At 40.0% G+C, this 12,993-nt stretch overlaps 1 protein-coding gene across 1 annotated transcript in view; it reads left to right on the top strand.

The window, feature by feature from the left end:
* Nucleotides 1–12,993, top strand: part of FBN2 (fibrillin 2) — a 257,674-nt gene that overhangs the window by 241,486 nt on the left and 3,195 nt on the right. The window contains exons 59-64 of the mRNA XM_045565793.1: nucleotides 1,081–1,203; nucleotides 3,336–3,452; nucleotides 4,049–4,177; nucleotides 6,328–6,447; nucleotides 10,827–11,058; nucleotides 12,274–12,445. Of these exons, the coding sequence (XP_045421749.1) occupies nucleotides 1,081–1,203; nucleotides 3,336–3,452; nucleotides 4,049–4,177; nucleotides 6,328–6,447; nucleotides 10,827–11,058; nucleotides 12,274–12,445 (893 nt within the window). The remainder of the gene's footprint in view (nucleotides 1–1,080; nucleotides 1,204–3,335; nucleotides 3,453–4,048; nucleotides 4,178–6,327; nucleotides 6,448–10,826; nucleotides 11,059–12,273; nucleotides 12,446–12,993) is intronic.

Below are 12,993 nucleotides of genomic sequence, written 5' to 3'. Positions count from 1 at the left end.
AGGAGATTTGCCAAAGAATTCAACTTAACTTTGATTAAAGAAAAAATCCTTTCTCCTTCCTGTTTCATCAGCATAGTCCATCAAATTACCTATTTCAATAACAAGTGTACTTGTCATAAAAAGGTTAAGAAAAAGAAAACTGATTCCCCGTAAGCATTCAACTCACTTGGTAGAAGTAGAAGGGCAGGAGAGTAACAGAGAACAAGCTGTTCTTTGAGCATCCTGTGGGCATGAGCCAGTGTGTTCTGCGGAGGAAATGGAGACTGTCAGCTGTCAGTCAGCATGCTGGCAGGAAAGAGGTGGCATATTCCAATGAGGACAGTTCAGGGAGGGTCTTACGAAAGGACTGCCTACGAAGATGTGGGCAGAGTGTTCAGATGTCAGGAGGGACAACGCTGTGTGCTGGGGCTGTACTTCTGGGCCAGAAGTAAAGAGAGAGAGGTTATTGGAACCTGGAAGGAGAAAGTTGTGCTCAGAGGGCTGCCTTGAGAGGACCTGTGACCTCTGAACCAGTGACTCAGCCAGGTTGAGTGATCTTGCAGGGAAGAAATTGAGGAAATAAGGGCCAGACAGAAGGCGGAGGGCAAGAGTCTGGAGAGGTCAGCCCCTCAGACTTGGAAGCAGTGTGGGCCAGGGTGAGGACTGGCCCTGGAGGGGCGAGTGGAAGTTTTCCAGCACAATCTGCAATCCCACAGGACGCTCAGGGGAGAGGCAGCTAAGAGAGTTCAAGAGAGCTTCTGCCATAGCCACATGTCCAAAAAGAAAGAAACTCTTACTTTTAAGTTTATGATCTCAGATTGTAAACTGAAGTATATTAATCTGAAGAATTTAGCAGGTTTTTTTGAGCGCAGACAGTTGTCTAGACATTATCATATTTATTCAAGATCCATAGATTGATCTACAAAGTAAACCAGTACATTACTTTAGAGAAAATTGCTGTGTGCAGTATTTCTCTCTGGCTATATTCCATTTTAAGTTGAAGAGGAAGAACAAAAAGAACGAAGTAAGAATATGGAGGGCAGAAGGAGGCTGGTTGTTGCTTTTAACCAAGAATTTAATCTTCGTGTCACTTTTACTTAGACCTTGATGAGTGCTCCCAGTCCCCGAAACCGTGCAACTTCATCTGCAAGAACACCGAGGGGAGTTACCAGTGCTCATGCCCAAGGGGGTATGTCCTGCAAGAAGATGGAAAGACCTGCAAAGGTAAGTGAAGAGTCTCTGGCAGGTGTGACCCTTGTCTGTCTCTCTTCTTCCAGATTCCGATATTAGGTAATCCAGGACTGTGCCATGTGCATCTCCTTCATGACAAAGCATCTTCCCGGTGGCCATCTTCTCACTCGTACCAAATTCTGCCAACCGGCCCATTGTAGGAGGCAGAGAGAATTAAACCCGAGTTACAGCAGTTTCCTTCTTTTAGCAAAACACATAAATTTTAAAAAATAAAATGAAACCAAAATTTTGGTGATATTTTAAAAGATTTAAACAAATCACTAAAGTAAGATTTTTATTGCTTTTGCTTATCTAAGATTTCTTTTCTGTAAGCTATCTTTATTACACATTTACTGTGGAAAAGTGAAGATGAAATGAGTAAATTTAAATGTTTTGCTTAGGTAGTATTAAAAGTAATTATTTGTCAAGCTAACTTAGATCATTAAAATAGCTTCAATAAACATTCGAGTGCAGATGTCCTTTTTATAGAATGCCTTTTGTTCCTTTGGGTAGATGCCCGGTAATGGGATTGCTGTATCAAATGGTAGGTCTACTTGTATCTGTTTAAGTTATCTCCATATTGCTTTCCACAGCGGTTGCACTAGTTTGCAGTCCCACCAGCAGTGTATGAGTGTTCCTGTCTCTCCACATCCACACCAAAATTTATTGTTTTGGGACTTTTTCATAAAGGCCATTCTCACTGGAGATAAGTGATATCTCATTGTGGTTTTGATTTGCATTTTCCTGATGATTAGAGATGCTGAGCATTTTTTCATCTGCACTTGAATGTTTATAGCAGCACAATTCACAATTGCAGAGATGTGGAAACAACCCAAGTGCCCATCAATACATGAGTGGATTAATAAAATGTGGTATATGTGTACCATGGAGTACTACTCAGCTGTAAGAAACAATGGTGATATAGCACCTCTTGTATTATTCTGGATAGAGCTGGAGCCCATTCTACTAAGGGAAGTATTCCAAGAATGGAAAAATAAGCACCACATGACTCATCATCAAATTGGTTTCACTGATCAACACTTATGTGCACATATAGTAGTAACATTCATCAGGTGTGGGGAAGATGGGAGGGGGAGGAGGGGACGGGTATATTCACACCTGTTGAATGCGATGTGCACCGTCTGGGGGATGGACATGCTTGAAGCTCTGACTCAGGTGGGGCAGAGGCAATATGTGTAACCCAAACATTTGTACCCCCATAATATGCTGAAATAAAAAAGAATAGTTTCAATAACTAGACTCATATTTGATTTTATAGTAAACCTCATCAGAATGAAATTAATAGACTGAAGAAATTTTTAAAATATAGACTATCCCAATAAAATATTGGTTTTATTTCTAAGACATATCAAAAAATAATATAAAATAGCAAGCACTGCTATTACCTTGGACCTGTTTAGTGAACCAGTATGGATCATTTTAACTTTGTGCATTGTTTAAAAATGAGTGCAACCAAAGTGTTTTTTAAGCTATAAGATAATGAATTAGTCTTGTCTACATATTATGTGGTAAATTTACTTTAAATGTATTTTTCCAAATTAAGTTTCAATCTAGCCAAAATAAAATCTTGAGTTTTCTGTTAGTAGAGTCCAAATATCAATACTGTTTATGATTAGGATTACAGATACTATGTTTTTCTTCCTCTTATATTAATGCTGGTGTCTTTATTTGGTTGTGGAAAATCTGACTTGATGTTTGTGTTAGGACCTTCATCAATTTCCAGAATCTGTTTTATTTTTATTGAATCCCTCCTTTAATGGGAACAAGTTACCAGCCACATACTCTACTGCATTAAACGCAAGAACTATACCCTTTGGATATTAGTTCTGAGAACAGCTCCTGGAAACAGCTGTGGTTTGGCCATTCAGTTTCATATTTTAAGAAAACTTTGTGTTTTGTATCACCTTAACAATCCTATCATAGTAGCCCATAAATTTATGCTGCTTAACTATGTGAAAGGCAACTGCTTGCCATGTCCACAAAGCTTCCAGCAAAAACGTAGACAAAACGTTCCCAGTGGAACAGGTGCATGTTCTTGCTCCGTGAGCAAGGGTGCACAGCCGGTAACTCTGCTCTGGATTTCACTGGCTTCTCTTTCCTTCCAGACCTGGATGAGTGTCAAACCAAACAGCACAACTGCCAGTTCCTCTGTGTCAACACCCTGGGAGGGTTTACCTGTAAATGTCCACCTGGTTTCACACAGCATCACACTGCGTGCATTGGTAAGGCAAAACTACAAATGGGAAATTTTACAAATTTTGGTAGATGCATAAAAATTGTATTTAAAATGATACATACAATGATGTCTCAGTGCTTATGTTTAGAACCAATACCTCATAATTACTGGTCTAAATAAGTTGCTAATAGTGTAGGTATTTTTCATAAGAACAGCACCCAAAGGGAAAAAGCCCTTGTCGTCCAAGCGCCAGCACCGTGGCCATACTCCAAGTGGTGCCTTTATAGCACATTGTAAATATGACTATGGCATTCAGATAAATGTGATTAAAGGCTCACTGTAGTTTAGATCATGCTATCAAACACGCTGGATTTTTCTCATGCACAGAGATTTTTCAGTCCGTATTATCTAAAACCGAGCCTTTAGTCACCCCAAGATATGTTCTAATTTCAAACCTCTTGAAATACACTTTTTCTTACCATTTTTGCCTGTGAACATGACAGTGAATTCTGGCATAAATTTCCCTAAAATGCTGTTTTCACATCACAAAACCTAGACTTTCATACTTTGCTTTTTACTTCATGTGAGACTTCAATCATGTAATAACTGAAAGTTTGACGCTCCCGCCCGGTGCTTTCCTAGACAACAACGAATGTGGGTCTCAGCCTGTGCTCTGCGGCGCCAAGGGCATCTGCCAGAACACGCCCGGGAGCTTCAGCTGCGAGTGCCAGAGAGGCTTCTCCCTGGACGCCACAGGCCTGAACTGCGAAGGTGAGCTGGTCGGCTCGAAAATGCTTCATCCAGTAACAGTAAACTATATATATGTGTGTGTGTGTATATATATACATATATATATATATGTATATATATATATTTTTTTAACTTTCAAGACACTGAATGAGAAACAGAGATAATCTCAATAAAGAAAAATGTATTTAACAAAATAGGACCCAGTGAATGATTTTTGTTCATAAATCTTTGTATATCATTTTGAGGGCAGAGGGAAACTTTACTGCGATAAAACAAAAATTTAGTGATTACAAATGAACTTTTAAAATAGCTGAACTATTTACCTAATCATTGATCTGAAAAAGAGTTGAAAAAGAATTCTGTGCCAAATATGGTTTACAGTAGTGTACAAACATACCAGAAAAAATAAAAGTAATTGGACGTTTGTTCCATGATGATTAAATGTGTAAAAGTTAAGTGTTAAAAGAAAACCTATCAACATAGACAATTGGAGCCATGTACTACTGAATGTGCTGGGGAAGCCTGGTGACTGTTTCTGTTTTCTGTGGGCTGAGATGCCCACTTCACCCACTTTCCTATAGTGAGCATTTCCCATAGAGCCTCCTCTGCAGCAAGTATTTCCTATGAAGTCCAAGGGAACATTTAAGTGGGAACAAAATAAGAATATGCCTGCAGTCAGTGAAATACCACTTATTAATAATTCTTCCATGTTTACATTTCAAGCTCTAGTGTATGATAAGGTACATGTATTAGGATTGGTATCTTTTATAATTTACTCATGCCAGAGATTATGAGACTATATATATCTCCTTTACAGCCTTATGTAGTTCAGTATTGCAATGCATATTTTTATTGATGTTAGTCTCCCTTTTAAAATTAACCATTCTTAGAAATATATGATTTTGAGTTCTAGAAATATATTCACAGTATTTCATTTGCTCTCTGTAAGAATCATGGGACTTATATGTATCTCATTTTCAGCAAAGAAAAATTCAATTTTAAAAATTTCAATTTTAATATTTTATATTTGAAATCATTGAGACATTGGAACTCTTCTGTACCCACAGCTGCTCGGCACGTGTGAGTTCAGCTTGTGACTATCAGCAGGAGACACCGTTTATTAATTATCCGTGTAAATTTGTTAGACATACATCAGACAGGCCAATTTCATTTCACTCTTTATGGGTAGATTTCAGTTGTCATTCCAAAAGAGTATGCATACATAAACAAAGAAATTATTCCATATGTATAATAATACCACATCCTGTCTAAAATAATGTATTCAGATACTTAAAAGGGATTTGCATCTAGTTAATCTTAAATGGTAATGAACATTTTTGTGTTTAAAACAGATGTATTCTTTAGATATCTCTGTAGTGCTTGTGTCTTCCTGAAAATGATGACTACATCTCAGTCACTTTTGAATCTACTGGAATATGTTAATGCAAATACACACACACACACACACACACACAGGCATACATACATACACACACATCACTTGCCAAATAAATCATACCATGCAAAATTAAACAGTCCAAAATGCACATTTGTGGCTGCTGTGGTCGATTTGCTGAAATGAAGCTGTTATTCAGAGCACTGCTGTGCCGTGGTCTGGTGGATAGCAGAAGAGTAAGGTGGTCTCTTATCTCAGAACTGTTCTCACATCAACACTAAAAACCATGCGACTTGGAGAAATCAAAGCCTCTCTGTGTGCCGTGTCTTGTTTGTTTGTTCCCCTGATAATAGTTACCCTGATAATAGTGCTTGGAATGCATTTAAGAATAGTAGAAGAGGCCGGGCGCGGTGGCTCACGCCTGTAATCCTAGCCCTCTGGGAGGCCGAGGCGGGTGGATCGCTTGAGGTCAGGAGTTTGAGACCAGCCTGAGCGAGACCCTGTCTCTACTAAAAATATAGAAATAAATTATCTGGACAACTAAAAATATATATAGAAAAAATTAGCCGGGCATGGTGGCGCATGCCTGTAGTCCCAGCTACTCGGGAGGCTGAGGCAGGAGGATCACTTGAGCCCAGGAGTTTGAGGTTGCTGTGAGCTAGGCTGACGCCACGGCACTTTAGCCTGGGCAACAGAGTGAGACTGTGTCTCAAAAAAAAAAAAAAGTATAGTAGAAGAAAGGCGACATAAACCGTCTGCCGGGACTGTTTTGCAGATGTCGACGAGTGCGACGGAAACCACAGGTGCCAGCACGGCTGCCAGAACACCCTGGGCGGCTACCGGTGTGGCTGCCCCCACGGCTACGTCCAGCACTACCAGTGGAACCAGTGCGTCGGTGAGAGCTCCTGCCTTGCGCAGCGCCTGCTTTTCTCCCCTGAAATTATCTCTGCATAGAATGAGCAAATCATAAGGGCTGAGGTTTCAAGATAGTCTTTGAATCCTAGAACTTAAAAACCAGTCCTTAATACTGAGGCGTGGGGATTCATTTTACTAGTTGTGTATGTTTGACCATATACTTACGTATGTTTGAAAATATCCATAATAAAAATGTTTTTTAAGTACCTGAAAGATGAATCAGCTAGAGAGTTCATCATTTTAAATTTCCACTAGATGTACTTTTAAGTTTCTGAAGATGTTGTCAAGAATCATCATCTTCATTTGCCAAGGTCAGCTGTTTTTTATCAGTAATTTGATGTCTTCAGATTTGGAATTAGAGTATTGCCCATCCATTACCCACATACAAATCTAAAGGAATTCAGATCAACTTCATGAGGACAGTCTGTCTGTGCTCTCATGGCACTTAGATTAAATGAAGGATGTGAAGTATTTGAAGATCAAAAAAGGACCTAGTTACAACAGATACTGTTGACAACTCAAGACAGAAGTGTTTGTAAAATAAAATACATGGGCAGTCAGCTCTGTTCCTTGCATTGATAGTAGTCACGGAAATTCTCCTTTTAAGGAGTGCTTGATCAAAGAGAACATTATTCTCAACTTGAATAGCCAGCTGACTTGCCTAGCATATGCCTGATTTCTTGGCTCCATCTGAATGCACTTGACAGACCCACCTTCCAGCACGTTCTGACATTCGGCACTGGCACAGCTGAGCAGAAAGGGACAGTGTCCTGCGGAGAAAGGGCCAACACTTCCTGCGTCTCTGCAGTTTCTCCACACATTATTCAAATGCCGTACTGTTGTGATTAAATAAATTAATCTGCTTTTATCCATTGTAGTCTTCTTAAAAGAAATTTCTAATGACACCTTAGTGAATTGAGAAAAAAAAAATGAAGATAAATTTTAGAGGAGGGAAACCTATGCCAGCTCAGGGAGAGATGCCTCGCCGCAGGGCGCACACTCATGGGAGGAAGTGGAGAAACCAGTATGGATCAAGACGTTAGGAAAAAGCTTTAAAGGATTATCAAGATGATCAATTAGGCAGTCAATCTAAATAACTTCATAAATTTAGTTCACTTTTTTTCTCTTCACAGAAAAACAAAATGTTACAAAACTTCTTGTACCCTGATTTATGCATAGCCAGGCAAAGTGTGGGCACACTCTTTAGAATATAGGGAATAGTATTTTTTAAGATACCTATTAACATAATGTGAAACACTTTATTATATTGCAGTATTTATAAAATATAAGGCCCACCACTTTATTTAGTAAGTACCATGGACTTGTTGGTTAATTCCATGGAACTTAAGGCAAAGGAATGATTCTCTAATATTTCACATTATGTCGGCCTAAATAAAACTCTTGTTTTTAAAGAGAACATAAGTAAAATAGAAACACGTATGGAGCATCAACTCAATTTCCAAGTTTTTAAGTTTTCTGAAATTTCTGTCTGTAAATATCTAGTGCAAAAGCTGCTGTACAGATTTTTACTAAATTTGGGGGCTCTGTTTGGAATGGTCTGACTTAAAATCAGGATGGTGTGGTATATCCCAGTCCCCTTTGTGAGGTCCCTGAGTGGGCACTTGGACAAGGCAGTCACCCCAGAGCAGCTCACGCCGGAGTCCAGCCAGAAGCCTGTGCGACTTCTAATCAGGGCAGACGCTACGGACAGAGGAACAAATGGTTTCCGAAACTAAAAGTACGTGAGCAGATAATCTCCCAATTGCAGGTATTAATTTGCAAGTTTATTCTGCTACAATGGGCACCTCTAGGCAGCAGGCCCCTGGGTAAGAAAGACGCAGCAAGGATTTATTTCAAAGGAATATAGATTTTTCTGTACAGCATTGAAGAATCCAGCTGGTCTTTAATAAAATTGCTGACTTTCTTGCCTTGAATCCACATAACACAGTTGGAATTTTAACTCAAATATATGGCAGAAACAGAGTGAAATAACCCATCAGGAAACTAATAAAGGCAACAAGTTAGCAAAAGAACAAGAATTATGACAAAATGCGAATTAAAAAGCCACAAACATTTTCATCTGTCACTGTTTATATGAGTATCTTCAGTCATTCAGAAGGTTGATGGGAGAATATACAAAAAAGCATTTCAAACAGATTTACCTGGGATCTCCTAGTAAAAAGTCAAAACTGTTAGTCAATGCATCAGGTAATTTAAATAGGTAAAATTGTAAACCTACAATGTTATTAATACTACTGCCAATTTATGAAAAATAAAAGTTCTTTAGAAGTGTTAATATTGAAAAAAGCTTTCAATTCAAATTAACACTTTAAGTTTTCAGTTACCACACAGAATTTATAACATTCTGGTACATAGATTGTACAGACATAGGTAACATTCTCAACTATTTGCAAGAATTATAATTATTCAAAATTGGAAATATGTAAATATTGTTAACATTTGCATATGAAGAAGAATTATATCTTAATATATGAAGCCTTTGTTATTTAATGTAACTTTCAGTTGCTTTTATCATCTTTTCAAAATAATTCAAACATGGCTTACTGAGGCTTGAGTCAGTTCAAAGTGTATGTCAAACAAGAACATATTTATCTAAGTTCATAAATTATAACCATGATATACATTTATAACATATAAATATGAGGTATATCATGATTCTTCCAAAAATATTACATATTTTTTAAATATTTTAAGTGTTATGTTCAAATGCAATTTATTCAATTAATAGGTTTTGCCTGGTAATTTTTCTACCTAACACAGTGTCTGATACCATCCTCATGGCAGGATCACTTCATTAAATTATAAGCAAATGCTGCACATGAATGTCAGCAGATGAGCCTTGGTGGCAGAATTCCAAGTATTTTATATATAGATATAAGATAGCAATTACACTTACGTCATATGTAGCCAAGTTATTGAGAATTTATTTACTGTCTATACTTTCTTCCCTTGTAATAAAGGCTAAGAATTTCCACATACTAGATAATCACAGCATATTTTATAATCAGTGATTAAGAAATCTACATTTAGTGGTCTCATTTAATTCTGAAACTATAATCCTGGTACAAAAATGTGCATAGTAACATTTACCCTTTCGATAACCTCTGTCTTGTACTTAACGAAATTTAATTTCCTGTCTGGGAGGCCCTTCCCTGAGACCCATCTGCACCTTCCGAACCTCACTGGGCTGCTGCAGTCCCCGCACTTCCCCACTGGCTGCTGTGTCCCCTCCTCGCAGATGGGCTGAAATACATACTTGTCAGATCTTAAGTAAACAGACACTCTGTGCTCCGTATGTAGTCACAAGAATTAAAAGAATTCCGTGGAACAGATGTGATTTGTGCCGAGGGTGAAATTTAGATTATAATAAAACCCAACGGAGTCAAGCCACATGCCATATATCAACCAGACAGTTAAGAGCAAAATTATAATCTCCAAAGTTAAAAGCATAATCAGGCTTTAAATTTGTAAAAATGATAATAGCAACTGAAAGTATAACCTATAATAATCCTGCTGTCAGACATGTACAGTATAATGCTAGTCACTGAGTGAGCAAACGCCGTGCGTTGGCTGATGGCTAAATGCAAACCTGTTTCAGAAGGCACAGTCTGCACCAGATGGGTTCCCAAGCTGTCAAAACTGTACTAGTTGTTAGTTCAGTAGGTCCAATTAAATAGTGTTTATTTCCATTGCTTCCATTTAGGGTTTTTAAATTTTTTATATACTTTTTCATCATATATAATGAAGGTCTGCGGAATTGCTGGGGGACTGGATACAAATATAGATAGAGAAACAGGACTTTTTAAATTGAGATATAATTCACATACATTCACCCTTTTAAGGTGCACAGTTAGGTGGTTTTTAGTGTATTCTCCCAATGTGCAGCCGTCAATGCTACAAGTTTCAGAACATTCTCATCACCTCAAAAAGAAACTATACCCAATGGCAGTCATTTCCTATTTCTCCGCAGGCAGCTAATTCACCCTCTGTCTCTGTGGGTTTGCCTGAGATACGTCTTTTGAAGTAACCTTCTGTTAAGAGAATAGAAGAGTCATTCATTAGGCAAACTGCAGCTGTCTGTCCCCAAGGGCCCCAACATGTTGGGAAACACAGTACAAACACAATATAAAAGGGCAAAGTAAGGGGTTTGTGACACCGTAATTGAGGGAATTTTTTTTAATTCATATGCTTTGTAAATCAGCCATCAGAGTAAAAGAAATTTAATACAGTTCTGGAGTTGTCTACCATGAAATCATAGGTGCTCTGAGACCCCAGCTCTTGCGCAGGCGATTGCCGGTAGCGCCTTCCCGTGTAAAGGTTTCTTACTTTGTCTAACAGACGAGAACGAGTGCTCCAACCCGAACGCCTGCGGCTCTGCTTCCTGCTACAACACCCTGGGGAGTTACAAGTGCGCCTGCCCCTCGGGCTTCTCCTTCGACCAGTTCTCCAGTGCCTGCCACGATGTGAACGAGTGCTCGTCCTCCAAGAACCCGTGCAATTACGGCTGCTCCAACACGGAAGGGGGCTACCTCTGCGGCTGCCCGCCCGGGTACTACAGAGTGGGACAGGGGTAAGGCGGCCGTCACCCTCCTGCACGCGGGAACATGTGGCCCAACAGGGTGGCCCTTCCTCCCTCAGTGAATTCAGGCCACCTACTCCTGCAGGGAAGGGGCTGTGTTTAAAAGCCCAAGAGGCAAAAGCACTGATGAGTCGTGCGCCATGCCAGCAAGCACCCAGAGGCGCAGGGGCTGTGTCATGGCGTAAGATCACTTCCTCCGTGGTGCCCATAAAACCTGAACTGGTATGTGAGTATCTGTCTTTGCGCCTCGTAATGGCCTGAATTGATGCAAGCAGACCCAAGGCCAGAGACAAGCAGATGTGTAAAATGCAGCTCACGTGTTGCCATAGATACATGGGCTGCGAGGTGCAGGTGGAAATGGTCTGCCCCAGATTCTTTTACAAATCCTGGCAGGTGCCAGCCCAGCAGTCCCTGAGGAAGGAGTTTGTCCCTCTCTTTGCTCATCTGGCTTTTATATTACACAGAGAGAGGGGATGGTGCCTGGCTGCTGTGACCCACTCGGCAGCACGGCGTGGGCCCGTGCCCCTGAGGCTGGCTTCCCTCAGACCAGTCGCACTTTCTCAAGTCCTGTGGGCTGTGGCTGAGGGACTGGCCACTTGCGTCCTTCCAGCAAGGCAGCGGTGCTCCGCAGCACAGAAGATGGGAATTTAGGAGTCAGTGTGAGTCACCGTCCTCAGAAGAAGCAGCGTGCAAGGCAGGGGCTAAGAGCATGGAGCAATCTGTCCGACACTGGTACACAGTAGTACTAGCCGAGGGTCAGTGAGAGCCAATTCAGTGACTCCTTCATTAACCAAGATACTAGTTGAGAAATCTGAACTGCTGCAGCGGGAGCCTTGTTGCAGCAGCAAACACAGGCGACGGGCTCATGGAGCAATGGCACCTGCCTTAGCGTTCTCTTTGCAGATTCGTATCCTGCTTTGGCCTTCTCGAGTTAAATACACCCAAGTGCTTCTATCTAATTGAGACTGAAAATCAGGGATGCCCAGGGCCGACCCTCAGAAGAATTTTTCTGTTCCAAAATAAGGGGAAATCTCATGTATTGAGTGTTGAAGAAAAATGTTACAAGGACTATTAAGTTTTTTATGTTTATGAGCTTAGAGTTTGCTTTGTTGGTTTCATATTTCTGAGGTGTCTTTGTTCTACCACTGGAAAACTATGGTCAAAGTCAATGATAAAGTCTAACAACACTCTGCTTCTTGCAAATAGCCACTGTGTCTCAGGACTGGGATTTAACAAGGGGCAGTACCTGTCACTGGATACAGAGGTCGACGAGGAAAACGCCCTGTCCCCGGAAGCGTGCTACGAGTGCAAGATCAATGGCTACTCTAAGAAAGACAGCAGGCAGAAGAGAAGTGTTCAGGAACCCCAGCCCACTGCTGTGAGTAAATCTCACTTTGTTTTGCCACAAAATATTATCCACATGGAGTCATGTATAATGCAGGGTATGTAGTTTACAGCCGCAGTGGAGTTAAGCCTCTCTTGAATTTTAATGGATAAATTAATGGACCCAATATGGTAAAAGCAAGTAAATTAAAATGAGTCATGACTTACTAGCTCAAAACACAAAGACGGGAGAAAGACTAAGTCTCAGATTATTTTCTTTTGTTTTAGTTTTTGATTTGTGCCGGGGGTATAAGATGTCCATCTAGGAAATAGTTTGAAATGATTCAAAAAAATGAAATTATTTTGAATTTGTCCAGTTCTGTTTTATACACAGATAGTACACATGGCTGATTTTAATTTTCAGTAGGTCAGCCAACTAGGTCTCACACTCTGTGACTTACTCATAAGATAGTTGTTCCTGCCACAAAAATTTTTGTCTTCAAATAACTTGTATTTTGTAAGGAACTGAAGATCTGAATTGCCTGCCACTGGTATTTCCTTTCGCTAATGACATTTTGGCAGAGTGGTTAAACGGGTGGGCCA

This window comes from Lemur catta, chromosome 12, assembly GCF_020740605.2.
Source record: "Lemur catta isolate mLemCat1 chromosome 12, mLemCat1.pri, whole genome shotgun sequence".
Taxonomy (NCBI): Eukaryota; Metazoa; Chordata; class Mammalia; order Primates; family Lemuridae; genus Lemur; species Lemur catta.
The sequence above is the reverse complement of the archived record's forward strand: the minus strand, read 5'-3'. Positions and strand labels throughout refer to the sequence as shown.